The sequence below is a fragment of the Oreochromis niloticus genome, linkage group LG23, assembly GCF_001858045.2.
Source record: "Oreochromis niloticus isolate F11D_XX linkage group LG23, O_niloticus_UMD_NMBU, whole genome shotgun sequence".
Taxonomy (NCBI): Eukaryota; Metazoa; Chordata; class Actinopteri; order Cichliformes; family Cichlidae; genus Oreochromis; species Oreochromis niloticus.
In genome coordinates, this window is record NC_031986.2 from 24,363,570 (window position 1) to 24,380,664 (window position 17,095).

The 17,095-nt window shown below is 42.4% G+C and overlaps 3 protein-coding genes and 1 long non-coding RNA gene across 4 annotated transcripts; 3 read left to right on the plus strand and 1 right to left on the minus strand.

Moving 5' to 3' along the window:
- Positions 1 to 2,366: 2,366 nt before the first annotated feature.
- LOC112843825 (uncharacterized) lies at positions 2,367 to 3,027 on the minus strand. The gene is made up of 3 exons (XR_003216345.1): positions 2,990 to 3,027; positions 2,692 to 2,832; positions 2,367 to 2,535 (listed from the first exon to the last, which is right to left on the minus strand). It is a non-coding gene; the product is annotated as an uncharacterized LOC112843825 (long non-coding RNA).
- Positions 3,028 to 6,912: 3,885 nt separating this feature from the next.
- On the plus strand, positions 6,913 to 7,530 carry LOC109196796 (E3 ubiquitin/ISG15 ligase TRIM25-like). Its single transcript, XM_019351216.1, has one exon. The coding sequence runs from the start codon at positions 6,913 to 6,915 to the stop codon at positions 7,528 to 7,530; it is 618 nt and encodes a 205-aa protein (XP_019206761.1).
- On the plus strand, positions 7,530 to 8,737 carry LOC112843822 (E3 ubiquitin-protein ligase TRIM21-like; the record flags this gene model as incomplete). The annotated part of the gene is made up of 1 exon (XM_025902916.1): positions 7,530 to 8,737. A coding segment is annotated over one exon (891 nt), but the record flags the coding sequence as incomplete, so codon positions are not given.
- A 1,587-nt stretch (positions 8,738 to 10,324) lies between these two features.
- LOC106098969 (E3 ubiquitin-protein ligase TRIM21-like) lies at positions 10,325 to 15,500 on the plus strand. The gene is made up of 3 exons (XM_019352252.2): positions 10,325 to 10,475; positions 10,634 to 10,744; positions 13,731 to 15,500. The coding sequence occupies exon 3, from the start codon at positions 13,740 to 13,742 to the stop codon at positions 15,228 to 15,230; it is 1,491 nt and encodes a 496-aa protein (XP_019207797.1). The 5' UTR covers positions 10,325 to 10,475; positions 10,634 to 10,744; positions 13,731 to 13,739; the 3' UTR covers positions 15,231 to 15,500.
- Positions 15,501 to 17,095: the final 1,595 nt, after the last annotated feature.

The following is a 17,095-nucleotide window of genomic DNA, read 5'->3' on the forward strand; positions in this document are numbered from 1 at the left end:
AGCAGCACAAAAAAAGACTCTTGATGAAAATATAAACAGACCGTCTGTGGTGAAAGCCAGAAGAAGCCGTCCTTCAAAAAGAAAGACACACTTCAAAAACACAATAAAGCAGTGTGTTTGTCTGGATTGGAGAAATACTACACATCACACACTGTCAAGTCATCCACATTACCACTGTCTCTGGCGTGTTTGCACAACACAGGAGCACAGTCCCTTGGCCTTACCGAGCTACAACTGCACTGTGTAAAGTACGTAAAAGCAAAAGTTACTGAAGAACAGGCAGAAGCTATTGAGGTACGCACAAGACTACAACACAAGAGCCCAGAATGGTATGTTTGGCATGCTGGGAGAATCACAGCTTCAATGATGCACGCTGTGTTTGCCACCACTGTAGAAAAACCCGCCATTACTGTGGTTAATCGTGTTTGCTACCCTGTTAACTCTGTCTATAATGTGCAAACAACTTGGGGACTGGAGCACGAACAGGACGCTCGACACGCCTACACCCAGAGAATGTCAGCGTGTCACAAAAACCTACAGGTCCGTATGTGTGGTTTTCTTGTTAACACGGCTTTTCCTGAAGTAGGTGCATCTCCTGACGGTCGTGTGAATGTTGTGGGAAGGGGTGCCTGGAAATTAAATGTCCATTTAAATACAGATCTGACAGCATTCAGCAAGCATTGGATGCGCATGACAAAGACTTCTGCCTCGAGTTGACAGCAGATGGACTTAACTTGAAGAAGACACACCACTTTTACTCACAAGTGCAAACACAGGTCTTTGTGGCCAACGCAAAGCACTGTGACCTCGTGGTATGGACACAAAAAGACATGGCAGTTGTACGCATCTTCCCTGATGTGCACTTCTGGGAATCGCGTTTAAAGAAAGCTCAGGAGTTCTTTCAGAAGGTGTGCCTTCCTGAACTAGTAGGAAAACATTTCTCTATGCGAAATGCAGCCCCGAGTGGTCACAACGTTTTTCTTTCTGGTGTCTAGTTTTTTGTCAGAAGTGCATTGAAATATGTATAACTTGATTTCAACACTGCAGCACTTACCATGTAACAATTGTCAAAGTGTAAAATAAAGAGTCAAATGCAGTTCTTTGTCGTTATCTGGCTATTATTATAACGTCATTTTAGTGAAACAAAGAGTTCAAAGCGATGATAAACTGTCGATTATAGTATACAGATACAGAAATGGTTACATAACGTAATGTCAGTGTGTTCATACAATTACACATTAAAAAAAAGGTTTTCCTAGTACTATGTCTTCAGAGACATACTCAAAGTTTTCACAATCATTAATTAACAAGAACAAGTCTCATGTGTGTCTGGTTTCACTACCACACTGGGGCACATGTTAACCAAAACACAACACATCCGCATAATTTTATCAAGAAAGGTAACGTCTTCACCCTCACATGGAAGAAGAGAACGGATTGGCATGGTGGTATGTAGCATTTTGAACTTATTGCGCAAAACGATTACTCGCTCGACATGGATTCTTAGGTGTGCAATGGCTCGTGTATTTTCAATGTCCTTGGCATCTAGTTGACAGAAGCCCCTTGTAAATGCTGGGATCTTAACCTCCGCACACATCATTCCCACCGCATCGCTGATGTCAAAGTCTCTGTCAGCCAAAACTACATCCCCTGGTAACAGCTTGTTAAGTATGCCACATTGCTCTGTGATGTGTTTATCTGATGCACGGCCCCCCCACCCCTTAGAAATGAATGAAATTGCACCTTGTGGAGTAATCCCAATCAGGTATTTCATGGTGTGTGTACCCTTGTAGTGCGAGTACGTTTGAGCACGAGCCTTTAAATTAGATGGTCGTTCTGTACGAATTTCAAAACAGTCAACAATGATGGCTACCTGATTTCCAAAAGTTTCCGTAAATTGTGGAGGCATTGTTGCTTGCAGACAGTGCCTCTCTGGCCAGTGTACAAGTATTCCTAAGCGGGCATACAAAACGTCAATTGTATCAGCAAAGACAGAAGAAAGAGTTTTGTGGGAGACATTGAATAGATAACTAAGATGCTGAACAGGAAGATCAAGTCTAAGTCGCATAAGTGTGAGTAAAAGCATTTGGAAATGCGACAGTTTCTTTGATGTTGGTAGGAAAGCTTTTACATTGTCTAGCACGGACATAAAAATAGCAAAACAAGTAAGACCAGTGTAATATTTCACTTTTTCCATGTCACCCTTTAAAAAGTTTTCATTCAGCTCTGTCTTGTCCAACAGTGATTTAAGCTTTCTGTTCTCCTCCAGCAGCCGGTTTATTTCTGCTCTGCTCTGTACACAGCGCACACAATCATTTGTCGGTCTTTGATCTGTCTGTCTCTCTCTGAGATCACCGTTTTCTGCATCTGCACCCGTTACCTCTGCTTCTACTTGTCCAACACAAATCTGGCCCTCAGCCAAAATAACAAGGTTGTTATGGTGTTGCTCTTCTGTGGTGTCCATCTCTGGCTGCTCTTCTGTGGTAACTTCTGCTGAGGCTTCACCTTCACACTCTGCTGCTCCATTGTGAAAGCCTGTCCAATACAAAGAGTGCAAATACACAAGGGAATTTTTAAGTGGTTTATACATTAAGGCCGTATGAATACTCAAAATTGTATGTGTTGATTGACGGACACTAAGATCAACTTTTAAAATAAGAGATTGAGGTTGGGGGTGCGGTTGTTGTTTACCTCCTACTAGTGCTTTTTTTTGTTGCCGTTGTGTTCGCCTCCTGTGACGGTCTGAATGTGATGTTCGGATTTCGGAGTACCCCATGTGTAGCGTTGGTACCCAGTCTGGATTTGTTTGATCCATTTCATAGGCAGGCTTCCCTACAGTTGTGCGAAAGAATTAGCGAATCTTCACATGGCACATATGTCTGCAAAGTCACTCCATTCGATGTTTGATCGCATTTTCTATAACTTCCGAGACCACCAACGATAATATTATTCAGCTATAAAGTGTGATATGAACGTATTTAGAACTTACCGGAATGAAAATGTCTGGAGCACACCAAGTGATATCTGGAGATCGGGCATCGGCAAAAAAAAAATGCTCGTACTCATGCTGCCCCGACATCATGCCAGCGCATATTGGGAATGGCATAGGCACCGATCGGTTTTCTATCGCCCATCTGCTGGGAGTAAGGGCGCCCTCCGTTTGCAAGGTGCGCCTGCTGCTTGTGGCACAGGGAGGAGAGGGCGGGGCGGTGGGGGATTCTGTGGCTGGCTGGAGCAGCATCTAATATCCAACTCGCAAAATAAAACAAAATAAAAGCAAACCAACAAACACAAAAACATCAGACATTATGATACAGACTTATAATTCGCACCGATGTTTTTTCAAAATTCTATACGCTAAAAGTGAGCGCGAGAGCCCTCAGTGCGCCTGCTCGCTGCTGAAGTCAAAGTAAACTTTATTGTCATCTCCGCTACATACAGTCCAGTATATAGAGAGACGAGACGACAAAGCTCCAGTTACAGCAGTGCAAGTAAACGAACAATAAATATTTAAGATTAAAAAAAATAAATATACACTTTAGGACTCGGGGTAAAGGGATCAAAAACAATTTAAAATTTATATTTTATATTTTGTTGATTTAAAGTCTCACACACAACCCGTTTTTAAAGTTTAAAAAAAGAGAAAGAAGAGGAGGAGTGTAGCGACTTCCACAGTCGCTAGAGGCCGGGGACTGAGCCTGCCTATTTGCCTGACGCGCTGTCAACTTTAGGCAATAATGCGAGAGGTGGAATTGCTTGCTTGTTTATTAAAGTGCTTGAAAAGTTTACAGAGCAATGTGATCGGCTCGCGATTCAAACTCTTAAAACATCACAGGCTCTAATGAAACAAGGGGAAACTCGTTGTGCTGCGGTCAACAAAAACTATGGCTACCCAGCCCTGCTCTGTCAAAATCAAACCAGTGAATGACAGACTGACAACGCCCTCTTAATGTCGCCGCTAGCACCCACGTGACTCCCGTTACACATCACCATAGCAACCAAACAAATGAACCCAGTGATCATTAAAATTCAATACATTTAATTATGGCTCCTACAAGGAGAAAGATACAGGTAAGCAGATGTGTCATTGGATAATGGCAGGTCATGTATCCTAAAACATTAAGAATCAGAATACTTTCTTAATCCCTAAGGAAATTATGTGGGTTACAGTTCCTCCAAGAAGAAATGGTAAAAATAGTAACAGTAACAGACTAAACTCCAAACAATATATACAATAATATAATATTAATTAGTCAGTGTCAATTGTTGATTTGACCTGTTCTCATTTTATGACGAATAATGATGTCTGTTTAGTAGCCGTTTGCATACAATGCATACTTTCTCTCTCTCTTCGTGTGTGTATGTGTGTGTGTGTGTGGGGGGGGGGCGCAAGAGGGGGTGTTCGCCCAGGGCGCCAAACAGGCTAGGACCGCCACTGTCGCTAGAAATGTGTTTTGGAGTTTGTACGTGTTTTGGAGTTTGTACGTGCTTTGTCTCTAGGGACCAATGTATATATTTATATATAAACATATATAAATAAAACCACGTTTTTTTTCCATCCATCCATCCATCCATCTTCATCCGCTTTATCCGAGGCCGGGTCACGGGGGCAGCAGCCTAAGCAGAGAAGCCCAGACCTCTCTCTCCCCAGCCACCTCCTCCAGCTTATCCGGGGAACACCAAGGCGTTCCCAGGCCAGCCGAGAGATATAATCTCTCCAGCGTGTCCTGGGTCTGCCCCGGGGCCTCCTCCCGGTGGGACATGCCCGGAACACCTCACCCAGGAGGCGCCCAGGAGGCATCCTTGTCAGATGCCCGAACCACCTCAACTGGCTCCTTTCGATGTGGAGGAGCAGCGGCTCTACTCTGAGCCCCTCCCGGATGGCCGAACTTCTCACCCTATCTCTAAGGGAGAGGCCAGCCACCCTTCGGAGGAAGCTCATTTCTGCCGCTTGTATCCGCGATCTCGTTCTTTCGGTCACTACCCACAGCTCGTGGCCATAGGTGAGGGTAGGGACGTAGATCGACCGGTAAATTGAGAGCTTCGCTTTTACACTCGCTTTTACACCGCAGCACCAATCCGTCTGTCGATCTCACGTTTTTTTTACATTAGTAATTCCTTTTCTGCATAATTTTATATTATTGTTAATAATAAATTAATTAAAGCGACAAAACAACCTGAAGAGCCGGTTGGGAGCCGAAAGAGCCGGCTCTTTTTAGGGAGCCGAGCCGAAAGAGCTGGTTCTCTAAAAAGAGCCGGAAATCCCATCACTAACTCCTGTGATTAAAGCATCTTTCTTTCAGCTTAACGAGTGAACCGTCAGCTCGTTCAAACACACGTTAAAGTCCGTTTGGCTCGACACCACCAAACAGAGGTAGCAATATAACATAGCTAACATTAACAGTGCAGTGAATCCTGCTTGTGCCATCATATTCAGGACTGCAAACCGAGCAGCATTCACTGACTTTCAGCTTTTGTGTTTGTGGATATATGACTGACTTTAATTATCAATAATATCATCACATTCTCTGTAAGATTAAGGTCAACTATTAAACGGCGTATATTTTAAAGTAACGGCTTTACCACCAAGTTAACGCTGAAAGTACAAACATCACTAATGTTAGTAACTTTGCCAACATGTGGCCAACAGTCATGTTTTAATGTTCTTCATTATTAAACATTCGCACATAAATAAGTGACATAATATTCAGTACTTACTTTTAAAAGTTTACTCTTTGGCCGCCCCGCTTCAGCCATTCACCATTTTTTTTCTGCAAAATTATCCACACCCACTGCCGCGCTATGCATTCTGGGATATGTTGGGCCACGAAGGATACACAGACCCATCCTTAAAATTTGTGGAAATAAAGGCCGCATTTGTGGGCCGCAGCCTTCAAATTGGGACCTTCGCCTTCGTCGCGTCGCTGTGATGTAATCGGCCTTAAAATGCGGCCTTTAAGGCTGCAGACTCTGAATTGGGATACAGCTATAGTCTGTCATTCTTGTTGCTCTTGACCAAAAAAAATATTTAAAATTTTCTCAAGTTTATCTGGTGATATTCCCATGTACGAGGTGACTGTGAAAACTGCAAACAAAAACCACACAGATGCTGTTCAAGATACCCCGAAAGTTAACAAGAATCTTGTTGTTTTCTTTATAATTCTTACCATATTTTATTAATCCCATGTGATTGCTTCGTTGTTGCCTGTCTGCACTCAAACAGAGTCCAGTCCACTACTGCCACATGTGTCCAAGTGCCATAGCCTACAACCAGATTAACTTGTGACACATCTGCACCTGGCTCTATCAGCACATTGAGTAGAAGCTGAGTGGCTGCATTCACACCTGAAGCATTTAAGTCGACCCACAAACATCATGTTCAAAGATGGATTTTCAAGACTAAAATCAGTCATTAAGCAAACAACAACAACAAGGATCATTTATTTCTGTTTATTTAAAATGTGTAACATCTGTAATCGCCTTCTGCACAAGGGAAGTCCACGCACATTGTGTGGTTCCACTATCCACAGCAGGTGCATTCAATCATTCAATTAAAAAGAGCAACGAATCAAAAACTTCAATCCACTAACGAGGATCAGGAAAGGAAGTGTGCATCAGGACTTGTCAATTATACTTTTGGCCAAAATACCTTCACCCATGAAATGAAATTATTTGCTTGTGCTAATTTTTTTCTCGCAGGCAAGATAAGGCTGACTAATAATAAAAAAGGATTAATTTAAAAAGTTAGTATTTTAAAAAAGTCTTTACAGCCTAATGTCATTTGGGAAAAATGGTCATAAACTGTGTTTAGAGCTGTCTGAACTTTGACCTCAGTATTTAAAACTAAACATGAACATCCACCAGTGGAATTAACAAACTCAGTTTCTTTTCTTCCTCACTCAGAGTGCAGACATGTCTGCTGCCAGCTGTCTTCTATCGAAAGATCAGTTTCTGTGCTCCATCTGTCTGGATGTCTTCACTGATCCAGTCTCCACACCATGTGGACACAACTTCTGCAAAAACTGCATCAGTCATCACTGGGATATCAGCTACAGGTGTCAATGTCCTTTGTGTAAAAAGGTGTTTGAGACCACACCTGAGCTGCACATCAACACTTTCATCTCTGAGATGGTTTCTCAGTTCAGACATGAAGCTCAGCAGAAAGTCAGCAGCAGCAGCGCAGAGCAACAAGCTGCCAAACCAGGAGAAGTTCCCTGTGACATCTGCACTGGAACCAAACTGAAGGCCCTGAAGTCCTGCCTGGTGTGTCTGGCCTCCTACTGTCAGACTCACCTGGAGCCTCATCTGACAATGAAAGGTCTGAAAAGACATCAGCTGATCGATCCTGAGGAGAACCTGGAAGGCAGGATGTGTATGAAGCATGATAATCCTCTGGAGCTGTTCTGTAAGACCGATCAGACATGTGTCTGCGTGCTCTGCTCTGTTATAGACCACAAGACTCATGAGTTTGTTCCTCTGAGAGAAGAATGTGAAGGAAAGAAGGCAGAACTGGGGAAGACTGACGTCTGAACGAGCTCATAAAGGAGATTGAAGACAAACAGGAATCAGCAGAGAAACAGGCTGAAGGTTTCATCAAAGATCTGAAACAGGAAATCTCTGAGCTGATGAAGAGAAGCTCTGAGGTGGAGCAGCTCTCACGCTCTAAAGATCACCTCCACCTCCTCCAAAGCTTCTCATCCCTGAAACCTGCTGCAACCATCAAAGACTGGACAGAGGTCAGTATCCATCCACCATCATATGAGGGGACTGTGGTGAGAACTGTATGTCGGCTGAAGGAGACACTCAGTAAAGACATGAAGAAGCTGTTTGAGGCTGAGTTGAAGAGGGTCCAGCAGTATGCAGTGGATGTGACTCTTGATCCTGATACAGCACATCCTCATCTCATCCTGTCTGATGATGGAAAACAAGTACACTGTGGTGAAGAGGAGAAGGATCTTCCAGACAACCCAGAGAGATTTTCTGAAGAGCTCCTTGTTTTAGGAAAGCAGAGTTTCTCTTCAGGCAGATTTTACTTTGAGTTACAGGTCAAAGGAAAGACTGGGTGGGTTTTAGGAGTGGCCAGAGAGTCAGTCAACAGGAAGGAACTCATCACACCGAGTCCTGAAAAAGGTCTCTGCACTTTAGGAGTATATGAAAATATTCGTATAGGTCTTGAGGATCCTGCAGTCCATCTCTCCCTTCAGAAGGTGGGGGTGTTTCTGGATTATGAGGAGGGTCTGGTGTCCTTTCATGATGTAGATGATGCAGCTCTTATCTACTCCTTTACTGGCTGCTCCTTCACTGAGAAACTCTACCCATTGTTCTGTCCTAAAGTTAACGTTACTAATGATAAAGATCATGAACGTGGTGGTAAAAAAGTTAAACCGCTGATCATCTGTCCTGTCCATCAGTCAGTCTGATCTTTTTCCATGGGGAAATTTGATCAAATACAGATTAATCTCAACATTTGAGATCATACACTAAAACACAGAACTGAGCAAACTGCAGCTGCTGATGAAGATCATGATATACGCCCAGAAGCTGCAGAACAAGCAATGATTTTTTTTAAGTTTTATGAATTTGAAGAAAATTATTCATTTGAGGAAGTCCAGCCTGGGAAAGAAAAAACTCTCCTTCTTTCAGTGTTTAAAGGCATAGACATTAAAGGATATAATGTACAAAGATATGAGTATAATGTTAAATTTGAATTATTTTCAATCACCTGCTGTTAAAAACATGTTTATTACCCGTGTTAAGAATGACATGAATAAAAATCTGAATTTATATCGTCACCTTTGGTGGTTTCTGGTGAGCTTGAGTGTTTTTCCCTCATGAAAGTTAGAAATATGTCTGCAAGATGAAGGTTTTGGATTATTTGGAACACTGAAATACTGAAAATAATGATACCACATGGCCCACTAACACCTTCATCTCATCTTGTTCTTTTTCCTTCTCATTCCTATGATTTGTTCATGGTGCAAATGTAAAGTTGTGGTCATGGTACTTAAACATTAGCTAGCTAATTTTTAATTCATTATTTTTCCTCTTTGATGTTCAGCCTGATTTAAGATGACAGCTGTAAATGTAAATGCAGCAGTTTGAGTGAAAACACAGCAGAGGGCGCTCAAAATAAGGCCAGCTCTGTCTCTGCTGCTGTGCTTTATTTTTGCAAATAATTTATCACAATTTCTGCTATTTAAATAGTTAAAAATGAGCCCAGACCAAATGGGCACACACACACACACACAAACACAAACACAATTGAAGTTTTCAGTGTTGGTGTAGTTTGCATAATAAATGTTTGCAATGATCAGAAGTTGATTTGGAAATTGTTTCATACACATATCCATACAAATTATTTAATTAATATAACTGAAAAATACAAGAATTTCATGCATTGGCCTACAATGGCAAAATGGCTTAATCAGGTAGAAATCAGGTAAATTGCACTACTTTTCTCTTTAAAATGAAATGCTGACATTACAGATCGCATGGTTTTATATTGCAATGGCATAGAGATTAAAGAATGTGGTTTCAGTGGAACTGAATGGTGCATTTTTGTCCACTAAGCTGTTGAGAGGCACTACACAAAAAAAAGCAGTCAAATCAGTTTTTTGCTGATCTTTGACATTTCCAAGACTCCAGTCACCACCAATGTCCCATCCTTATACTGTTTATTATATGGAAAATGCCAAAAGGTTGATTCTGTTTATCTGGACGTAGCATTTTCAGTGGAAGAAACATTTCATCACTCATCCAAAGTGACTTCTTCAGTCTCAGCTGGCTGCAGGTTTCCCCAACCTTATAAAGAGTACATTTGCATTATGACTGAAACCAGCCCACTGAATGAACAGTGGGCTGGGAGGTCAGTTATATAGAAAATATTTAGTTTTTTTGTGAGTTTTCTCAATAAATAATTAATAATTCCACTGTTTAATCTGGAATTTAAAGAGTTAAAATCCTGAAACTAATTTTATGCATGAACATTTTGAAAAAGGCTCAAGTTAAAGGGCCATAAAAATTTCCTCTTCCTCCTCAGTTTTTTCACGGTCCTTTTGAAACTTTTGTGAAAATTAACATCAAGCTTGATTTGCCTCCATCATTTTAAGACCACCTGGTTCTATGCCTGTAATGTTTTCTAGTGTTTGTTTCTTCTTCTAAGTAGGAAAGGGAGAACGCTCCTTATCAAATGTTTATGTAACATAAGAGGACAGTTGAATAGTAAATCATTCATGATGGACATGAATATAGAGCATAACAAATATATAAAAACACATTACACAATACAGCCTGCTCACCTTAGCCACCGCCTGTCAGAGGTGGATGAGCACCTGACAGACGAGGGCTTCAGTGTCAGAGTCCAGAAGTTAAACTTCAAATGACAGCTGCTGCTCAGCAAATCTGTTTCTCTGGTACCTTAAACTGAGCTCATCCAGCCTTTCTCAACAGCAGAGCAGAGCTTCTGTCCAACACTGGTGAGTACAGATGATCACGATCACACTGTTTTAAACTTAAACTCTCGTTGTGTCAGGAAATATGATTGTAACATTTTTTTTATTTAATAGCAGCAGACTACATTTGTTGGACAGAGAAAAATAAGTTTAGAGTTAAAATCTTTCATCTCTTATGTCAGGGTCTGAAGAGCTCACTGCCTTGTGCCTGACACACCTGCAGGGAGAGGCTGAGATTCAACTGAGTCTATCAGGTTTGCCCCAACAACACAGCAGAGTCTCTACAAAGATCAGTGAGTGCAGCTGATCACATTCATGTTTCAACACTGTTCATTTCCTGCTGACTCGTCACAGTCACACTGGATCCAATGGAAATATGGTCATTCATCCACAGATCCACTGCCTAAACATTTAGCTCTGTCACATCTTTGGACTTTGGAAGTAGATGACATGGTTTGGACTTCAGTCTGCTTGCTTTTATTACTGTTTACCCATCACTTCCTGTACTCACTGTTGCTATTTCCTTTAGCTCTTCATAATAAAAGCAACACAGAGAATTGATTCTTGAACTCTCCTAGAGTAGCTTTGTGTGAGTCATAGTTTAAAATGATTCTTTATCTGATCTGGGCTTTAATCTGAACTGCGGCTCCTCAGTTCATCGTCTGTCTGAAACCAGCTTTAAGACATCTTAAAGAGAGGATTCAGTCTCACCAAGCCTCTGCATGTCCTCCTTCACTACATCCATGAATCCTTTTTGAGGTCTTTCTCTTCCTCCTGTCTGGCAGCGTAATATTCAACATACATTGTCCTATTTTCACTATTCCTCCTCTGCACATGTCCAAACCACCTCAGCCTTGTCATGGTCCCATGTCTTTGACACAGTGTTTTATGTTTTGAACTATAAAGTTCTGTTCATTGCTAAATATTTTCTCTTTTCTTCTCAGCTTGCTTAAGGTTCAGGTTTCACCTTTGTGTATTCCTTCATTTTCACAGCCTTTTCCTGCTGTGTCTGTTCCACTGCATTTAGTTTAATTCTGTTTCTGCATTGCTCAAACTGATATTGTTGTGTTGGTGTTGTTCCTGGATCAGTTAATGTTGGTCTAGGTTCAACACTGCAAGTGACCAATCACACTGTAGTGATGTTATAGTTCTGAGATGTGAAAACAGCATCACACCACACACGAAATCCTAACCCTAACCCAGGGGTCTCCAACTCCAGTCCTCGAGAGCTACTTTCCTGCAGCTTTTAGATGCATCCCTACTCCAACACAGCTGAATCAAATGGTTGAATTACCTCTTCACCATGCTATCGACACAGGCCATTAAAGGCCTGGTAACAAGCCATTCATTTGATTCAGGTGTGTTGGAACAAGAATGCATCTAAAAGCTGCAGGACAGTAGCTCTCAAAGACTGGAGTTGGAGACTCCTGCCCTAACCCCATCCCTAACGATTGCCCCATAACCCTAAACATGATTGATTTTTTAAAATCTTTTCCTGAGTGGATGTTGGCATGTTTTTGTTTTTTGTTGCGTTTTTTTGTTTTGATTTGTTTTGTTTTTTTCATTTCACAAAGATATGACATCATAACAGCGTGACTGGTCAGATGCAATGTTGATCCTTGACAAAGATGATCATGTTGATTCAGGAACAACACCAACAAGAAGATATTAGATAGACCCTCTCTGTTTCCCTGTTTAATTGTTGCATTTCATTTCCTGTTTCATCCTAGTACCAGTTTGTTTCTTGTTTATTGTGTTTAGCTTTATTTCCTCCTTGTAATCATTGTGTTGATTGTCTACACCTGTGCTGACTCAGGTGTCTTCACTTACATCGTTATATTGTCTGTCTTTGGAGGGCGAAGCGAGGCCTCATGAAGCATTTTGTGCACTTTGAAACAGTCTCCCCAGTGACATCTGCTGGCCAATTTGTCTATCACTACAACTAAACGATGCTGTTCTGTGAAACAGTGACACAGACAGCTTTGCGTTTTTTCCTTTTTAAGCTTTCTAAGTGTTAATATCATCAGGTTCCTTCTGAAGCTGGCATAGCATTAGCTTTTATTCTTAATTCATTTAAAAATATATTTAAATGAAAAGCAATTAAATCTGTTTTTCTTTTTCATAAAATGATAACATTCATTATATTGTCAAAGGCCAATTCTGACCAACAATCCCAATAGTCCATTTTTATACTTTTGTACAGATTCGTACTGAACCATGAAGAAACTTTCCTTAACTTTATAGTGCTGTGAATGCTGTGTATCTTCTAACACGGGCTTGATGTTTAATTGAGTCTGAGTCTGGAGTTTTGGTAATGAACCTGCATCTTGTTGTTTATGACATATTCTCATGAGAAGAAAAAAAGGAAAAAACTCATCTGTCATCAAAATTGTTGAGAAATAGTTTATCTGTGAATATGTTTTTCCAACATTTCTTTTCACAGTATAATTATATTCCTTATGGCAGCGCAGTATGTGAGTAATGGCTTATAGTGAGGATGAATCTCCTGATGCACAATGCAAATAAAGTTTTTTATTGAATGGAGAAAAAAGTAGAGAACAGACTGAGTCAGAGCCTCTTTAATTTGTCTCCTTGAAAGCAAAGACGTTTTTTGTTTGCTTCTTTTTGAGATACTTTAATGAAGTTAATGCACAGTGTGCCTCTCTCTGTCTCTGCTGATATGAGTGAATGGAGCACACCCACCAGTCTCTGTCTTGCTCACTGACTCTCATCTATATGTTATTAATTATTCAAATGAGATAATTATATATTATTTACACAGTCGAAACTGGGGTGAAGCAAGCCAAAACCTCGGTATTGTCATGATCACATGACCTGGCTGTTTTAAACCACGCTTCGGAGCAGTCTTTCAAAACATATGTGCTTCGGAAGCTTGGCACAGTGTAGACACATCAGTATAGAGCAGGGGTGTCAACACACCTGAATCAAATGATTAGTTCATTAACAGGCTTCTAGAGAACCCCAAGACATGTTGAGGAGGTAATTTAGCCATTTAAGTCAGCTGTGTTGGATCAAGGACACATCTAAAACCTGCAGGACACCGGCCCACGGGGCCTGGAGTTCAACACCTGTGGTATAGAGCGTCCCATCCCTACCGTTCTACTGCCTGCTTCAGTGATTCTCTGGATTTCTTACCACCTCTTGCAGTAATAGCTATAAAAAGGCTAAAAAAAAAATTGAAAGACCAGAATAGATCCTTTTTAAACATGATTAAAACAGAATTATGAATTGAATCTGTTTCTCTGTTTCCTCACTCAGAGTGCAGACATGTCTGCTGCCAGCTGTCTTCTATCTGAAGATCAGTTTCTGTGCTCCATCTGTCTGGATGTCTTCACTGATCCAGTCTCCACACCATGTGGACACAACTTCTGCAAAAACTGCATCAGTCATCACTGGGATATCAGTGAGAGGTGTCAGTGTCCCATGTGTAATAAGTTGTTTGAGACCAGACCTGAGCTGCACATCAACACTTTATTTTCTGAGATGGTTTCTCAGTTCAGACGTAAAGCTCAGCAGAAAGTCAGCCAGAAAAGACATCAGCTGATTGATCCTGAGGAGAACCTGGAAGGCAGGATGTGTATGAAGCACAATAAACCTCTGGAGCTGTTCTGTAAGACCGATCAGACATGTGTCTACGTGCTCTGCTCTGTTGTTGACCACAAGACTCATGAGTTTGTTCCTATGAGAGAAGAATATGAAGGAAAGAAGGCAGAACTGGGGAAGACTGAGGCTGAAATTCAACAAATGATCCAGAAGAGACGACTGAAGATTCAGGAGATCAAAAAGTCAGTGAAGATGAGTAAAGATGCTGCAGACAGAGAGAAAGCAGAAGGTGTTCAGGTCTTCACTGCTCTGAAGGAGTCTGTTGACAGACGCCTGAATGAGCTCATAAAGGAGATTGAAGACAAACAAGAATCAACAGAGAAACAGGCTGAAGGTTTCATCAAAGATCTGGAACAGGAAATCTCTGAGCTGATGAAGAGAAGCTCTGAGGTGGAGCAGCTCTCACACGCTAAAGATCACCTCCACCTCCTACAAAGCTTCTCCTCTCTGAAAGCTGCTCCAACCACCAAAGACTGGACAGAGGTCAGTATCCATCCACCATCATATGAGGGGACTGTGGTGAGAGCTGTGGATCAGCTGAAGGCAACACTCAGTAAAGACATGAAGAAGCTGTTTGAGGCTGAGTTGAAGAGGGTCCAGCAGTATGCAGTGGATGTGACTCTTGATCCTGATACAGCACATCCTTATCTCATCCTGTCTGATGATGGAAAACAAGTACACTGTGGTGAAGAGGAGAATGATCTTCCAGACAACCCAGAGAGATTTTCTCTGTTTCTTTGTGTTTTAGGAAAGCAGAGTTTCTCTTCAGGCAGATTTTACTTTGAGGTTCAACTTACAGATAAGACTAAATGGTTTTTAGGAGTGTGCAGAGAGTCAGTCAACAGAAAGGAAGAAATCACACTGAGTCCTGAGAAAGGTTACTGGACTGTAGCAGAACTAGATAAAAATATTTATGTAGCGCTTCAGGATTTTCCAGTCCGTCTCCTGCTTCAGTCAGACCCTGAGAAGGTGGGGGTGTTTGTGGATTATGAGGAGGGTCTGGTCTCCTTTCATGATGTAGATGATGCAGCTCTTATCTACTCCTTTACTGGCTGCTCCTTCACTGAGAAACTCTACCCATTCTTCTGTCCCTGTGATAATGATGATAGTGGTGTAAACTCAGCACCTCTGATCATTTGTCCTGTCAACCAATGAGTCTCATCTTTTTCCATGAGGAAATTGGATCAATTACAGGATAATCTAATTGTTTTAACACAAAGAAAAAGTCCAATAAACAGAACTGAGCAAACTGCACCTGCTGAAGATTATGAGAGTCACTCAGAAGCTGCAGTTGAACTTTAGTTGATTTCTTTCTTTCTTCTTCTTTATTAATCTGTTTACAAGTTGAAGAAAATCATCCATTTGCAGGAGTCCAGTGTGAGTAAATAAAAACTCTTCTTTTCTTCGAATGTTTAAAGGCACGGATATGGGTAAAAATGTTAACATTTTGTTATTTTAATCGACCTGGTGTATAAATAAATCTGAACTTTTATCCTGTCTTTTGATGTTAATCAGCTGCTGAACTTTATGTCACGGCGAGTGAGAGGGGCCGTGTGGAAATTAAAGGAGGATCCAAACGCAGGCACTCGTACAGGTGAGAGGGCGGTTTATTAAACACAAAACAAGGGATGGACAAAACAGCAACCGGAGAACTGACCTATACTGGGTAAACTAAACTACGGAGCATGAACAAGAACCTGAACATAAAGCAAGGTGGATGACGGTACAAGATGGTGACAGCAGGGAGAACACACAAGTAGGACATGGAGGATTCACAGAGATACACAGACGGACCAGCAACTACCATGACTAAAGACATGACTTAAATACACAGAGAAACACAAGGAGATTGCACACAGGTGGTGGACACAGCTGGGAGTAATCAAGAGACGAGACAAGAGGTAAACCTGAACACACTCACATGAGACGCAGACTTTCACAATAAAACAGGAAACCAGCACACTACACCCAGACGCAGACCTGACACCGAGAGACAGACAGAATGACACATGGAACCTGAACTCACACAAAACATGAGAACACAATCCTAAACAGAAACATGGAACTCTAATAACAATAATCATCATCACCATCACACCAAGATAACTGAAACACCGTACCAGAGAACCATAAAGAATAATCCATGACGCAAAAGTAAACCAAAACATAATAAACTCAAAATACTGGGTCCAACGGACCCAGAACCGTGACAGTACCCCCCCTCCAAGGGCTGGCCCCTGACAGCCCCAAACAAACAACAAAAACAGAGCACCAGACCAGGGCGGGCGGAGGGGGTCAAGGACGGAGGGTCCGAAACAAAAAAAAAAAAAAACCAAGGAGCACGAGAGTCCAAACAATACAAGAAAACAGTTCAGGAACACAGGAAAATACATCAAAACCAAAACCAAACCAGAGCTCAATAAGAGTCCACAAACAGTTCAGGGGGTCGACCCGGAGGTCGGCCATACAGGGGCCAAAACAGGTCAGGGGGCCGGCCATGCACACAGCAACGGCGGCGACGGGCAAACACTTCCGGAGGCCGACCGTGCACACGGCAGCGGCGGCGACGGGCAAACGGTTCAGGGGCCGACCGTGCACACGGCAGCGGCGGTGGTGCAGGTGAAACCATTCGGGAGGCCGGCCACGTGGAAGACAGTGGCGGCCACTGAGCAGATCTGGAGGTCGGCTGCGATGCCAGCAGCGGCGACGATCCCTCTCAGGAGGCCGGCCTCGACGGCCATGATGCCCAAGTAGAGGCCTGGAAAGCGGCCGGCAGAGGCGAGGCGGAACAGGACGGGTCGGGTTCCATGACGGCGTGGCAACCGCAGGATCAGGCGTGGACGAAGACACAGAGGCCGGGCCAGGCGTGGACGAGGCGGGACCAGATGAGGACCAGGCGGGACCAGACGAGGCAGGGCCAGGCGCTGACGAGGCAGGGCCAGGCGAAGCAGAAGCTGGACCAGGCGAAGGCGGAGCAGAAGCCGGACCAGGCGTGGCTGAAGACACGGGGGCCGAACCTG